Genomic DNA, 14872 nt, shown 5'->3' on the forward strand with positions numbered 1-14872 from the left:
GTTATTGTTGTTTTATTTTGTATTTTTTTATTTTTACTTGCATTGTTGGTTAGGGCTTGTAAGTAAGAATTTCACTGTAAAGTATTGTATTCGGCACATGTGAAAAATACATTTTGATTTGCTATAATGTGGATAAAGAGTTACTTGTGTAACAGAACACAGAGGGTTTTCTTTAATAGAAGCCTCTCAAACATAATCCAGGTAGAATCAGGAATTCCCCAGGGTAGCTGTTTAGGCCGTTTCAATCTTTACTAACGACATGCCAATGGCTTTGAGTAAGGCCAGTGTGTCTATGTATGCTGATCACTATACACGTCAGCTACTACAGCAACTGAAATGACTGCAACACTTAACCTTTTGCGTGTAGGGGGCAGTATTTTCATTTTTGGCTAAAAAACTTACCCATTTGAAACGGCCTATTTCTCAGCCCCAGAAACTAGAATATGCATATAATTGTCAGATTATGATAGAAAACACTCTAAAGTTTCCAAAACTGTAAAAATATTGTCTGCGAGTATAACAGAACTCATATTGCAGGCGAAAGCCTGAGGAAAATCCAATCAGGAATGCCCTCTTATATTGAAACCTCTCTGCATGCCTATCCTCCATTTAAAGGGATATCAACCAAATTCATTTTTCTATGGCTTCCCTAAGGTGTCAACAGTCTTTAGACATAGTTTCAGGCTTTTATTTTGAAAAATGAGCGTGAAAGATCACATTGTGTAAGTGGATAGGTGGGGGCTCTCAGGGTGAGTTTTGCGCTATAGAGTAAAGCGGCCATTGTTCCTCCCGGTACTATTGAAAAAGCTACACACTCGGTTGATATATTATCGAATATATATTTTAAAAACTACCTGAGGAATGATTATAAAAAACATTTGACATGTTTCTGTGGACATTATGGATATTATTTGGAATATACTGTACGTCTGCGTTGTCGTGACCGCTCTTTCCTGTGGATTTCTGAACATAACGCAACAAACAAACGTCGGTATTTTGGGAATAAAAATTATCTTTATGGAACAAAATAAACATTTGTTGTGTAACTGGGAGTCTCGTGAGTGAAAACATCCAAAGATCATCAAAGGTAAACAATTGTTTTGATTGCTTTTCTGATTTTCATGACCTAGCTACTTAATGCTTAGTGCACATGATGTTATGTTGCATTATCGATAAACTTACACAAACGCTTGGATTGCTTTCGCTGAGACCACAGGCGGATTAACAAAAGGCTAAACTGTGTTTTCCTATATTGCACTTGTGATTTCATGAATATTAATATTTTTTAGTAATATTATTTGACTGTGGCGCTATGCTATTCAGCGGTTGCTGATGACAATTATCCCGCTACCGGGATGGGCAGTGTCAACAAGTTAACAAAGAGCTGCAGTTAGTTTTGGAATGGGTAGCGAGGAATAAGTAGGTCCTACATTTTTTCAAAACTAAAAGCATTGTATTTGTGACAAATCATTCACTAAACCCTAAACCTCAACTACGTCTCGTAATGAATAATGTGGAAATTAGGCTAGATGAGGTGACTAAACTGCTTGGAGTAACCCTGGATTGTAAACTGTCATGGTCAAAACATATTGACACAACTGTAGCTAAGATTGGGAGAAGACTGTCCATAATAAAGCGCTGCTCTGCCTTCTTAACAACACTATCATCAAGGCAGGTCCTACAGGCCCTGTTTTTTTTTGGTAACACAAAGAAGGACTTGGGAAAATTACAGTTGGCTCAGATCAGGGCAGCACGTCTGGCCCTTAAATGTACATGGAGAGCTAACATTAATGACATGCATGTCAGTCTCTCCTGGCTCAAAGAGGAAGAGAGATTGACTTCATAACTACTTGTATTTATGAGAGGTATTGACAAGCTGAAGGTACCGAGCTGTCTGTTTAAAATACTAGCACACAGCTCAGACACCCATGCATACCCCACCCACAAGACGTGCCACCAGAGATCTCTTCACAGTCCCCAAGTCCAGAACAGACTATGGGAGGTGCACAGTACTACATAGAATAGTGACTACATGGACCTCTATTCCACATCAGGCAACTGATGCAGGCATTAGAATCAGATTTAAAAAGCATGTTAAAACACACCTTATGGAACATTGGGAACTTAATTTTGCCGGACCCCAGGAAGAGTAGCTGCTGGGATCCATAACAAATACAAATCACTGTTCATAATGGCAGTAGCTGTAATCTCCAATACATCACTGTTCGTAATGGCAGTAGCTGTAATCTCCAATACATCACTGTTCATAATGGCAGTAGCTGTAATCTCCAATACATCACTGTTCATAATGGCAGTAGCTGTAATCTCCAATACATCACTGTTCATAATGGCAGTAGCTGTAATCTCCAATACATTACAGTTCTTAATGGCAGTAGCTGTAATCTCCAATACATCACTGTTCGTAATGGCAGTAGCTGTAATCTCCAATACATCACTGTTCATAATGGCAGTAGCTGTAATCTCCAATACATCACTGTTCGTAATGGCAGTAGCTGTAATCTCCAATACATCACTGTTCGTAATGGCAGTAGCTGTAATCTCCAATACATCACTGTTCATAATGGCAGTAGCTGTAATCTCCAATACATCACTGTTCGTAATGGCAGTAGCTGTAATCTCTCTTTACCTCTAATTTCCTTGTTTCCTTTTCCTCTCCATCCCTCATTCATTATACTCAGTACTAACCAGGCAGGAGATTGTTACAACAGTGTTAAGGTTATCAGTTGTAGGTGAATGGTGTTATGGATGTGAATCCTTACCATTATACCCCCCCCCCCCCCCCCCCTAATATCAGATTACAACATAGGAGAATCGTAGGCTATTTCCTTTGTAATTCTTCTTAATTAAAAAGACTCCACTGAATTCTAATTATAAAATTAAATCAACTCAATAACCGGTAAATTACTACATAAGCATTGAACGGCCCCTGTACTGAAACCCACAGGAGAGCAATAAACCACAGCAGATCAGGGGTCTTGTATATACATAATACTAGATCAAATAATGACATAGAAAACCAATTTCATTTAATGCCAAAGCATTTTGTTTCAAATGTAAATCATTTTAATTCTCTGTGTGGTATTCCTGAATGACTACATTGCGGACCATGCCAGATCTTACAAGCCTGGATAGGTTTAACATATCAGCATTCCATATCGTATGATAAAGTAAGCTGATGCTCACAGCCATTAGTTAATGGAATGTTTGCAATGCAGCCAGCTTGGAACGTGCCCATCAGCTCCCAACTCTGTAGTGCCAATGACTCCAATATTCAACTGATTAAAACTGAATTGTCCACTACAGCACAGGAACAACCATCTGTTGTTATATTCTAATAATGCAAGTATTTATCTTAACCTGTATTTTACTTCTTGTTTTTTGTTTAATTATAAAACATTCATTATTCATTAAATCTGCAGGGAAATGAAGCCTTTAACAGAGTTCAGAGATCCTGTTCTTTACACCAGAATGTGTTGTCTTTAACAGAGTCTAGAGATCCTGTTCTTTACACCAGAATGTGTTGTCTTTAACAGAGTCTAGAGATACTGTTATTTGAATCCACAGAGGAAAGTCTTTAATTTGCAGAGTCTGGAGATACTGTTCTCTGAATCCACAGGGCAAATATTAAGAGTCTAGAGATACTGTTATTTACACTAGAAGGTGTTGTCCATGTCACCATATTATCCTTAAGGAGAGTTTCCACTGTGTTCCAATGATAATATACATTCAGATTGGTATTATAATCTTCTTTGTATCAAGGTTCTTCATAAACATTCTCCATGTCTCTGCTCTATACTCCATAAGGATCCTGCGTCCCTTTGATCAGTGACAATATCCATACACTGCTTTATGTTCTATTAGAAGTGTAAAGTGTCCCTCTGATCAGTGATAATATCCATACACTGCTTTATGTTCTATTAGAAGTGTAAAGTGTCCCTCTGATCAGTGATAATATCCATACAAGGTTTTTCACATGATTTTGACCATTGCCCTGTAGAGTCCTGATGGTCATACATGATATTGGTACATCCATGTAGATTTTGGTCAGAGTCAGATGTTCCTGTGTGTCCCGTGTATAATATCCTGAGGGGCATACATACATGGTATGATCCTGGTCTCAGTCATGTATGTTGACATGTAGTTGTGACCTCTGGCAGAGGGAGGGGCAGGGCTGTCTTGTCCGGGAGGACCACCTGCGGGTGAGCGGTCATCACTATAGAAACAGGGCGTCCAAGACCCTGGTTACCATGGTGATGTGGTACAGAGTTCCTCTGTCGTTCCAACCCGAAAGCAGGAAGAGTGTTCGGTATCTGCTTCCTGTACTGGACGAAGCTACAGGTCTTTAGTATGATAGCTAACACATTCTTCCCTATCAGGATCCCACTGACCCGGGCATCCCTATACAGCAGCATGTTACAGCCTCTGATCAATAAGGTTAAAATATTAATGGTGACCAGGCTGAGGATAGGATATAGCATCATCTTGTGTGGGACTATATTGATGCCCTGCATGGAGATCTCACTAAGAGAGACACAGGGAAGGACTAGCAACAGGATGTAACAATAGAAGAACATCAGTCCTTCAGCCCACAGAGGGAGACCTTTCTTCAGGGGTTCCCAGAGATTAGCCTGAATATCCAGGATATCTAGCAGGTCCACCACCACCCAGAACAACCTGAAGACCAGAGAGGAACAAGATCATAAAACAGAAGATGTCTTTATTGTCCATTAACTTGCAAAGAATGAACAAGTCTTAAAGCTCACAACCCCCATCCCCCAGGACACACAAACACACACCCAGATGGAATGGGTCAGGTCAGTACTACCTGTTAGAATGGGTCAGGTCAGTACTACCTGTTAGAATGGGTCAGGTCAGTTCTACCTGTTAGAATGGGTCAGGTCAGTACTACCTGTTGGAATGGGTCAGGTCAGTACTACCTGTTAGAATGGGTCAGGTCAGTTCTACCTGTTAGAATGGCCCAGGGGCAGTTCTACCTGTTAGAATGGGTCAGGTCAGTTCTACCTGTTAGAATGGGTCAGGTCAGTTCTACCTGTTAGAATGGGTCAGGTCAGTACTAACTGTTAGAATGGGTCAGGGCAGTTCTACCTGTTAGAATGGGTCAGTTCAGTACTACCTGTTAGAATGGGTCAGGGGCAGTTCTACCTGTTAGAATGGGTCAGGTCAGTTCTACCTGTTAGAATGGGTCAGGTCAGTATTACCTGTTAGAATGGGTCAGGTCAGTACTACCTGTTAGAATGGGTCAGGTCAGTACTACCTGTTAGAATGGCCCAGGGGCAGTTCTACCTGTTAGAATGGGTCAGGTCAGTACTACCTGTTGGAATGGGTCAGGTCAGTACTACCTGTTAGAATGGCCCAGGGGCAGTACTACCTGTTAGAATGGGTCAGGGCAGTACTACCTGTTAGAATGGGTCAGGTCAGTACTACCTGTTAGAATGGGTCAGGTCAGTTCTACCTGTTAGAATGGGTCAGGTCAGTTCTACCTGTTAGAATGGGTCAGGTCAGTACTAACTGTTAGAATGGGTCAGGTCAGTACTACCTGTTAGAATGGGTCAGGTCAGTACTACCTGTTAGAATCGGTCAGGTCAGTACTACCTGTTAGAATGGCCTAGGGGCAGTTCTACCTGTTAGAATGGGTCAGGTCAGTACTACCTGATAGAATTGGTCAGGTCAGTACTACCTGTTAAAATGGGTCAGGTCAGTACTACCTGTTAGAATGGCCCAGGGGCAGTTCTACCTGTTAGAATGGGTCAGGTCAGTACTACCTGTTAGAATGGGTCAGGTCAGTACTACCTGTTAGAATGGGTCAGGTCAGTACTACCTGTTAGAATGGGTCAGGTCAGTACTACCTGTTAGAATGGGTCAGGTCAGTTCTACCTGTTAGAATGGGTCAGGTCAGTACTACCTGTTAGAATGGGTCAGGTCAGTACTACCTGTTAGAATGGCCCAGGGGCAGTTCTACCTGTTAGAATGGGTCAGGTCAGTACTACCTGTTAGAATTGGTCAGGTCAGTACTACCTGTTAGAATGGGTCAGGTCAGTACTACCTGTTAGAATGGCCCAGGGGCAGTTCTACCTGTTAGAATGGGTCAGGTCAGTACTACCTGTTAGAATGGGTCAGGTCAGTACTAACTGTTAGAATGGGTCAGGGCAGTTCTACCTGTTAGAATGGGTCAGGTCAGTACTACCTGTTAGAATGGGTCAGGTCAGTATTACCTGTTAGAATGGGTCAGGTCAGTACTACCTGTTAGAATGGGTCAGGTCAGTACTACCTGTTAGAATGGCCCAGGGGCAGTTCTACCTGTTAGAATGGGTCAGGTCAGTACTACCTGTTGGAATGGGTCAGGTCAGTACTACCTGTTAGAATGGCCCAGGGGCAGTACTACCTGTTAGAATGGGTCAGGGCAGTACTACCTGTTAGAATGGGTCAGGTCAGTACTACCTGTTAGAATGGGTCAGGTCAGTTCTACCTGTTAGAATGGGTCAGGTCAGTTCTACCTGTTAGAATGGGTCAGGTCAGTACTAACTGTTAGAATGGGTCAGGTCAGTACTACCTGTTAGAATGGGTCAGGTCAGTACTACCTGTTAGAATCGGTCAGGTCAGTACTACCTGTTAGAATGGCCTAGGGGCAGTTCTACCTGTTAGAATGGGTCAGGTCAGTACTACCTGATAGAATTGGTCAGGTCAGTACTACCTGTTAAAATGGGTCAGGTCAGTACTACCTGTTAGAATGGCCCAGGGGCAGTTCTACCTGTTAGAATGGGTCAGGTCAGTACTACCTGTTAGAATGGGTCAGGTCAGTACTACCTGTTAGAATGGGTCAGGTCAGTACTACCTGTTAGAATGGGTCAGGTCAGTACTACCTGTTAGAATGGGTCAGGTCAGTTCTACCTGTTAGAATGGGTCAGGTCAGTACTACCTGTTAGAATGGGTCAGGTCAGTACTACCTGTTAGAATGGCCCAGGGGCAGTTCTACCTGTTAGAATGGGTCAGGTCAGTACTACCTGTTAGAATTGGTCAGGTCAGTACTACCTGTTAGAATGGGTCAGGTCAGTACTACCTGTTAGAATGGCCCAGGGGCAGTTCTACCTGTTAGAATGGGTCAGGTCAGTACTACCTGTTAGAATGGGTCAGGTCAGTACTACCTGTTAGAATGGGTCAGGTCAGTACTACCTGTTAGAATGGGTCAGGTCAGTTCTACCTGTTAGAATGGGTCAGGTCAGTACTACCTGTTAGAATGGGTCAGGTCAGTACTACCTGTTAGAATGGGTCAGGTCAGTACTACCTGTTAGAATGGGTCAGGTCAGTTCTACCTATTAGAATGGGTCAGGACAGTACTACCTGTTAGAATGGGTCAGGTCAGTACTACCTGTTAGAATGGGTCAGGTCAGTTCTACCTGTTAGAATGGGTCAGGACAGTACTACCTGTTAGAATGGGTCAGGACAGTACTACCTGTTAGAATGGGTCAGGTCAGTTCTACCTGTTAGAATGGGTCAGGTCAGTACTACCTGTTAGAATGGGTCAGGTCAGTACTACCTGTTAGAATGGGTCAGGACAGTACTACCTGTTAGAATGGCCCAGGGGCAGTTCTACCTGTTACGCAGCTCCTCTTTCTTCTTGGACGGCTGTACGTACTCCATATGGTCTATTGCCACGAGACCAACAAACAGCACCGGGACACAGACTGAGAGGAGTAGGGTCAGGGCCTTACGGGCCAGAGCATCCAGAGACTTCCTGTCAGCCTTATAGTTCTGGTACACAAAGTACACCTGGAAAAATAACCAAAAAGTAAATCAATAAAATGTATTTTATATAGCCCTTTTCATATCAGCAGTTGTCACAAAGTGCTTTACAAACAAATTCTTATTTTCAATGAGGGCCTAGGAACAATGGGTTAACTGCCTGTTCAGGGGCAGAACAACAGAGTTGTACTTTGTCAGCTTGGGGATTTGAACTTGCAACCTTTTGGTTATTAGTACAATGCTCTAACCACTAGGCTACCCTGCCACCCCAGATACATAGTATCACGCCTACTTCTGCTCCCTCCCTCCTGCGCTCAATGTGGTCTGTCTCCTAACCACCGGTCCTGGCAACCCACATTGTGCACACCTGGCAACCATCATTGCGCACACTTGCTCCCCATCGTTACACACACCTGGACTCCATCACCACCCTGACTACTCTCCCTTCATATAGCCCTCAGTAGCTTCTGTCATCAGGCAATATTGGTTTTGGTTACGTTCAGTACGCTGCTTCTGTTTTTGTAGTTTCTTCATGTTTATTATTATTAAACTCAACTTCTGCTTCCTGATTCGCTGTGTATACGTTACAGAAAACTGCCTCTCAAAAACAAAGAAGCAGCAGAAGTTAAGGATATCTCCCATATAGTCGACGAACAGGAACACCTACTGCGTCAACACTATGATCAGCTGGGTTCGGGTAATGGATGAGGTCCTTCACATTCTCCACCACCTCGACAACACCTGAGAAGATTGATCTCCAACTAGTGGAGGACCATGATTCGTCCCAGAGAGCCAGTCCACCAGCCCATCCAGCGGTCCGCCCAGGTCAACGATGCCCTGTTGTCCCTCCCGGACAAATATGATGGGACTCCATCGAAATGCCGTGGCTTCCTACTCCAGTGCTCTCTTTATTTCACCCACCAGACAGGAGCCCCCACCACCGAGATGTCCAAGGTTGCCATGGTAATTTCCCTGCTGACCAGACGGGCTTTGGAGTGGGCTACGGTTCCTATTGTGGTCAGGAGGGGCACCAGCTTCAGCAGTGTCTGGTTCGTTCCAACCCGGGGTCCAAAGGGACCCGCAATCATCCATCTCCCAGGGTAGGCATGAGTATTCCATCATTATTGCTTTCTGCAAAACGCTTCCTGGTTTCCATTTCACTGGCTGGCTGTCCCTCATGTGTTGTCCCTAAAGCTCTAGTGGACTCTGGTGCCACAGGTAATTTCATCACATCGCAGCACCATTCAACATCACCGTGGGACCCCTGCACCAAGAAAGCCTTCCCTCATCACTGAGGCACCTGTACATAGTCATCCTCTGCCTCCTGTGGCTCCAACGTCACGGCCCCATACTTAATACTTATTTTCCACCATAATTTGCAAATAAATTCATTAAAAATCCTACAATGTGATTTTCTGGATTTTTTAAAATAATTTTGTCTGTCATAGTTGAAGTGTACCTATGATAAAAATTACAGGCCTCTCTCATCGTTTTAAGTGGGAGAACTTGCACAATTGGTGGCTGACTAAATACGTTTTTGCCTCACTGTATATATAGTTTAAACTGACAGATTTTATTGGGGATGTTTCTATTATGCTATTTAGTTTTATGCGGCAGCGCGGACATCGACCTTCATTTTTTTAAATATAATAGAACAACATTAAAGAAAGGATTGTTTTATTTATTTAACCTTTATTGAAGTAGGCAAGTCAGTTAAGAACAAATTCTTATTTACAATGACGGCCTACCCCGACCAAACCCTAACCCTGCCAATTGTGCGCCGCCCTATGGGACTCCCAAGCACGGCCAGTTGTGAAACAGCTTGCAATCGAACCAGGGTCTGTAGTGACGCCTCTAGCACTGAGATGCTGCACCACTCGGGAGCCCAATTAAACAAAGGAAACAACAAAATGACAACAAAACAAAAAATGCCTTGTAAATACCTTGATCTCCAGGACAAAGATATAGAGGAACCAGAGTATCATGGCACAGCCTCGCTTGGCTGTCCGTACCTCGGCCCCGACCCAAACCGCCACGTACCGCAACACGATGAGGAAGCAGAGGTCCCCTACCATCACCATGATACAGATACCTGTTCCCCAGAAAAATGTATTGTTAATAATAATAATAGTACAAGTTGGTTTAGAATTGTGTTTTTGTCTCATTCTCCTGCACTATGGTTGTTAGAATTGTGTTTTTGTCTCATTCTCATTCTCCTGCACTATGGTTGTTAGAATTGTGTTTTTGTCATTCTCATGCTCCTGAATTGTGTTAATAATTCATTATTATGTCCTATGAATTTTATGCTTCATTTGTAAACACGGCACCCTTGTAAAAGAGAAATCGGACTCAATGGAACTTCCCTGACTGAATATAGGTTTCATAATAATAATAATACCTATCTTCTTGGGCCCGTGGTTCTGTTCCACCAGATAGGCATCGATCAGGGCCATACTGCTCATGATCAGCAGGGTGGACAGGCAGATATGGGGCTGGTTGGTGGGAGGAGGGGGCACCATCATGACTGGGGCAGGAGGAGGTCTGTTAGGGAGAGTGTAGGGTGGTCCTCTGCTAAATAAAGGCAGGTTAGACTGTTACAGTAGACGGTAATGCCTAGTTAAATAAATAAAACAAATGTTCCACTCCATGGCTGGGGTTTTCACAGGGGGAGGGAGGAGGGGTTAGGAGAAGATTTGTGGAGGAGGGAGGGATTAGGAGATTTGTGGAGGAGGAGGAGGGAGGGGGTAGGAGGAGATTTGTGGAGGAGGGAGGGATTAGGAGATTTGTGGAGGAGGAGGAGGAGGAGGGAGGTGGAAGGAGGGGGTAGGAGGAGATTTGTGGAGGAGGGAGGGAGGTAGGGAGGAGGGAGTGATTAGGAGATTTGTGGAGGAGGAGGAGGGAGGGGGTAGGAGGAGATTTGTGGAGTAGGGAGGGATTAGGAGATTTGTGGAGGAGGAGGAGGGAGGTGGAAGGAGGGGGTAGGAGGAGATTTGTGGCTGTTACTGTTAGAGAGTGTTACTCCCTTCCCTGTTTTAGCTGTTACTGTTAGAGAGTGTTACTCCCTCCCATGTGATTGATGTTACTGTTAGAGAGTGTTACTCCCTCCCCTGTGTTGGCTGTTACTGTTAGAGTGTGGTGCTCCCCCTCTCTTGGTCAACAGCCAGGTTAATAATAGGATTTCCACAGATCAATCAATCCTGGGCGAGAGGCTGAAGCAGAGACATCTCTGAGCCAGAGACACCTACAGACAGACATGCAGTGACCCAGAGTTAGTAAATTGTGTTGCTTGGCAAGAGGTCTGTAAACAAACAACATGCCTCACCACCGGCGATGTGATCAATCTGAGTTACTGTATTCTAATATCCTATAATATCCTCTACAGTTTCCCCCTTTTAATTATAATACCAAAGGTTTATTTTAAATAACATTGCAAATGTGCTGCAATATTTTTTGAGTTGGGTTTTCCTATCGGTGCACTGAGTGGCTGGAGAGAGAGAGAGCAAGAGAGAGCGAAATAGAGAGAGAGCGAAATAGAGAGAGACAGAGAGAGAGCAAAATAGAGAGAGACCGAGAGAGAGCAAAATAGAGAGCGAAATAGCGAGAGAGAGAGCAAAATAGAGACAGAGAGAGCAAAATAGAGAGACAGAGAGAGAGAGAGAGAGAGAGGCAGGCTACTTGTCTACTTACTTGTGTCTGTCTGTCTCGTGCTCATTTGTGCTGATAGCTTCCATCCATTGAGCTGTTCAGAGCCCAGTGGTGGTGAGGTTGTAGGTTCAGAGTCCTCCGAGCCCAGTGTTGAGGTCCAGAGAAGTGGTTAGGAGTCCAGTGGTTATAGGTTCAGAGTCTTGTGTTGGGGTCCAGAGAAGAGGTTAGGAGCCCAGTGGTTATAGGTTCAGAGTCCTCAGAGTCCAGTGGTTATAGGTTGAGAGCCCTTAGAGCCCAGTGGTTATAGGTTCAGAGCCCTTAGAGCCCAGCTATAATCCATCAGAAACCCGAGAGCTGCTTCTCGCTCATGTTAATAATCCAACAGTCGTGGATATGTCTTTAAGCTGGTGAGAAATACCAAAATATCCTAGTGATGATCCACATAGCAGTCAGACTGAATCAGAGATGTTGTCTTAATGGTCAAAGACCCTTTCAGTTTATACAGACGCCATATTATCCTTGTTTGAAGCTCCACTCACGACCACATCAAAAGAAAAGCTATTCCTGGTGAAAAACAAGTCCCAACGGATTGTTGTCATCCTCAAAAAAATATAGTTGTCTGTCTGTCTGTCTGTCTGTCTGTCTGTCTGTCTGTCTGTCTGTGTGGTGGGTTGTCGAGAATCCTTTGAATGCAGCGAGTGTCCTCCTCAGATCCGCAGGCCAGTGTGTTTGTAATAGAAAAAGGGTGTGTGTGTTCTGGGTGGGTGTGTATGTGTGTGTGTCTCTCAGCTGTCTAGGTGGGTGTCTCTCACTGAGTCTCTGACCCCAGGTAGTTTCATGGTCACGGTGCCTCTCTCTCTCTCCTCCTGCCAGGATGTTACAACAGGAGCAACAGGACCGGTAGCTCCTCTGTCTTCTCAGTCCTCAGCATAGTCTGGTCCGTCTTCCACATCTCTGCTAGAATTGGTACTGCCTCTCCTCTCTATCTGCTCTGACTGACTCCTTTGGTTGTTTGTCCTTCTCTTCCTTCTCTTCCTCCTGCTGCTGCTCCTATAAAGGCACAAGCTGAGTGACGCTGACACCCGGTAGACCACAGCTGCAGAGAGAGAGGGAAGGAGGGAGGAGAGAGAGACACGTATCCAGGAGCGGAGGGAAAAGCAGGGAAGAAGAACCAGCATTGTGCAGCTTCAATGAATGGTGCTCTCTCTTTCTCAAATAAAATTGAATAAAATGGTATTTGTCACATCCACCAACTACAACAGGTGTAGACTTTACCGTGAAAATGCTTGCTTACAAGCGCTTCCCAACGATCCAGAGTTAAAAAATAACAATAAAAAGACAAATAGTAAAACATGAGGAATAAAATACACAATAATGGAGCTATTTACAGGAAGTACCAGAGCACTGTGGAGATATATACAGGAAGTACCGGATCACAATGGAGCTACTGTATATACAGGAAGTACCAGATCAATGTGGAGCTATATACAGGAAGTACCAGATCAATGTGGAGCTATATACAGGACGTACCAGATCAATGTGGAGCTATATACTGGAAGTACCAGATCAATGTGGAGCTATTTACAGGAAGTACCAGATCAATGTGGAGCTATATACAGGAAGTACCAGATCAATGTGGAGCTATATACAGGAAGTACCAGATCAATGTGGAGCTATATACAGGACGTACCAGATCAATGTGGAGCTATATACTGGAAGTACCAGATCAATGTGGAGCTATTTACAGGAAGTACCAGATCAATGTGGAGCTATATACAGGAAGTACCAGATCAATGTGGAGCTATATACAGGAAGTACCATATCAATGTGGAGCTATATACAGGAAGTACCAGTACCAGATCAATGTGGAGCTATGTACAGGAAGTACCCGTACCAGATCAATGTGGAGCTATATACAGGAAGTAATAGATCAATGTGGAGCTATATACAGGAAATACCAGTACCATATCAATGTGGAGCTATAAACAGGAAGTACCAGTACCAGATCAATGTGGAGCTATATACAGGAAGTACCAGTACCATATCAATGTGTACAGGAAGTACCAGATCAATGTAGAGCTATCTACAGTACAGGAAGTACTATGTCAATGTGGAGCTAGCTACAGTAAAGTAAATACCTGATCAATGAGAAGCTACAGTGTATACTGTATACAGGAAGTAACACATCAACGTGGAACTATATACAGGAATTACCAGGTCAATATGGAGCAACATACAGGCAGTATCAGATCAATGTGGCACTATTTACAGGAAGAACCAGTACCAGATCAATGTGGATGTGTAGTTGAAGTCGGAAGCTTACAAACACTTAGGTTGGAGTCATTAAAACTCGTTTTTTTAGCCACTACACAAATTTCTTGTTAACAAACTATAGTTTTGGCTAGTCGGTTAGGACATCTACTTTGTGCATGACACAAGTACTTTTTCCAACAATTGTTTACAGACAGATTATTTCACTTATAATTCACTGTATCACAATTCCAGTGGGTCAGAAGTTTACATACACTAAGTTGACTGGGCACTTAAACAGCTTGGAAAATTCCAGAAAATTATGTCTTGGCTTTAGAAGATTCTGATAGGCTAATTGACATCATTTGAGTCAATTGGAGGTGTACCTGTGGATGTATTACAAGGCCTATCTTCAAACTCAGTGCCTCTTTGCTTGACATCATGGGAAAATCAGCCAAGACCTCAGACAAAAATTGTAGACCTCCAAAAGTCTAGTTCATCCTTGGGAGCAATTTCCAAACGCCTGAAGGTACCACGTTCATCTGTACAAACAATAGTACGCAAGTATAAACACCATGGGACCACACAGCCATCATACCGCTCAGGAAGGAGACACATTCTGTCTCCTAGAGATGAACTTACTTTGGTGCGAAAAGTGCAAATCAATCCCAGAACAACAGCAAAGGACCTTGTGAAGATGCTGGAGGAAACAGGTACAAAACTATCTATATCCACAGTAAAATGAGTCCTGTATCAACATATCCTGAAAGGCAGCTCAGCAAGGAAGAAGCCACTGCTCCAAAACCACCATAATAAAAGCCAGACTAGGGTTTGTAACTGCACATGGTGACAAAGATCGTACATTTTGGAGAAATGACCTCTGGTCTGATGACACAAAAATAGAACTGTTTGGCCATAATGACCATCGTTATGTTTGGAGGAAAAAGGTGGAGGCTTGCAAGCCGAAGAACACCATCCCAACCTTGAAAGCACGGGGGTGGCAGAATCATGTTGCATCTATATTATCCGGCGTCGTCGTTCAGGCAAGTCCCGGTGAAACATAAGATGTTTTTAATGTCCCGTTGGTAGGATAGTCGTAATCACGCTGACAACATCATTCTGTATTCTTCTGGCCCTTCTTTGGATACTGTGTTATCTAACCTCCAGACGAGCTTCAATGCCATACAACTCTACT

The 14872-nt window shown here is 43.6% G+C and overlaps 1 protein-coding gene across 1 annotated transcript; it reads right to left on the bottom strand.

Moving 5' to 3' along the window:
- Positions 1-3041: 3041 nt before the first annotated feature.
- LOC110499518 (transmembrane protein 121) lies at positions 3042-12454 on the bottom strand. Its single transcript, XM_036956454.2, has 5 exons — positions 11470-12454; positions 10181-11023; positions 9726-9874; positions 7634-7809; positions 3042-4695 (listed from the first exon to the last, which is right to left on the bottom strand). Exons 2-5 carry the CDS (start codon positions 10302-10304, stop codon positions 4143-4145), a joined length of 1002 nt encoding a protein of 333 aa, XP_036812349.2. The 5' UTR covers positions 10305-11023; positions 11470-12454; the 3' UTR covers positions 3042-4142.
- Between the last annotated feature and the right edge of the window lie 2418 nt (positions 12455-14872).

The sequence above is a fragment of the Oncorhynchus mykiss genome, chromosome 20 (assembly GCF_057628025.1).
Source record: "Oncorhynchus mykiss isolate SJ-2025 chromosome 20, ASM5762802v1, whole genome shotgun sequence".
NCBI lineage: Eukaryota > Metazoa > Chordata > Actinopteri > Salmoniformes > Salmonidae > Oncorhynchus > Oncorhynchus mykiss.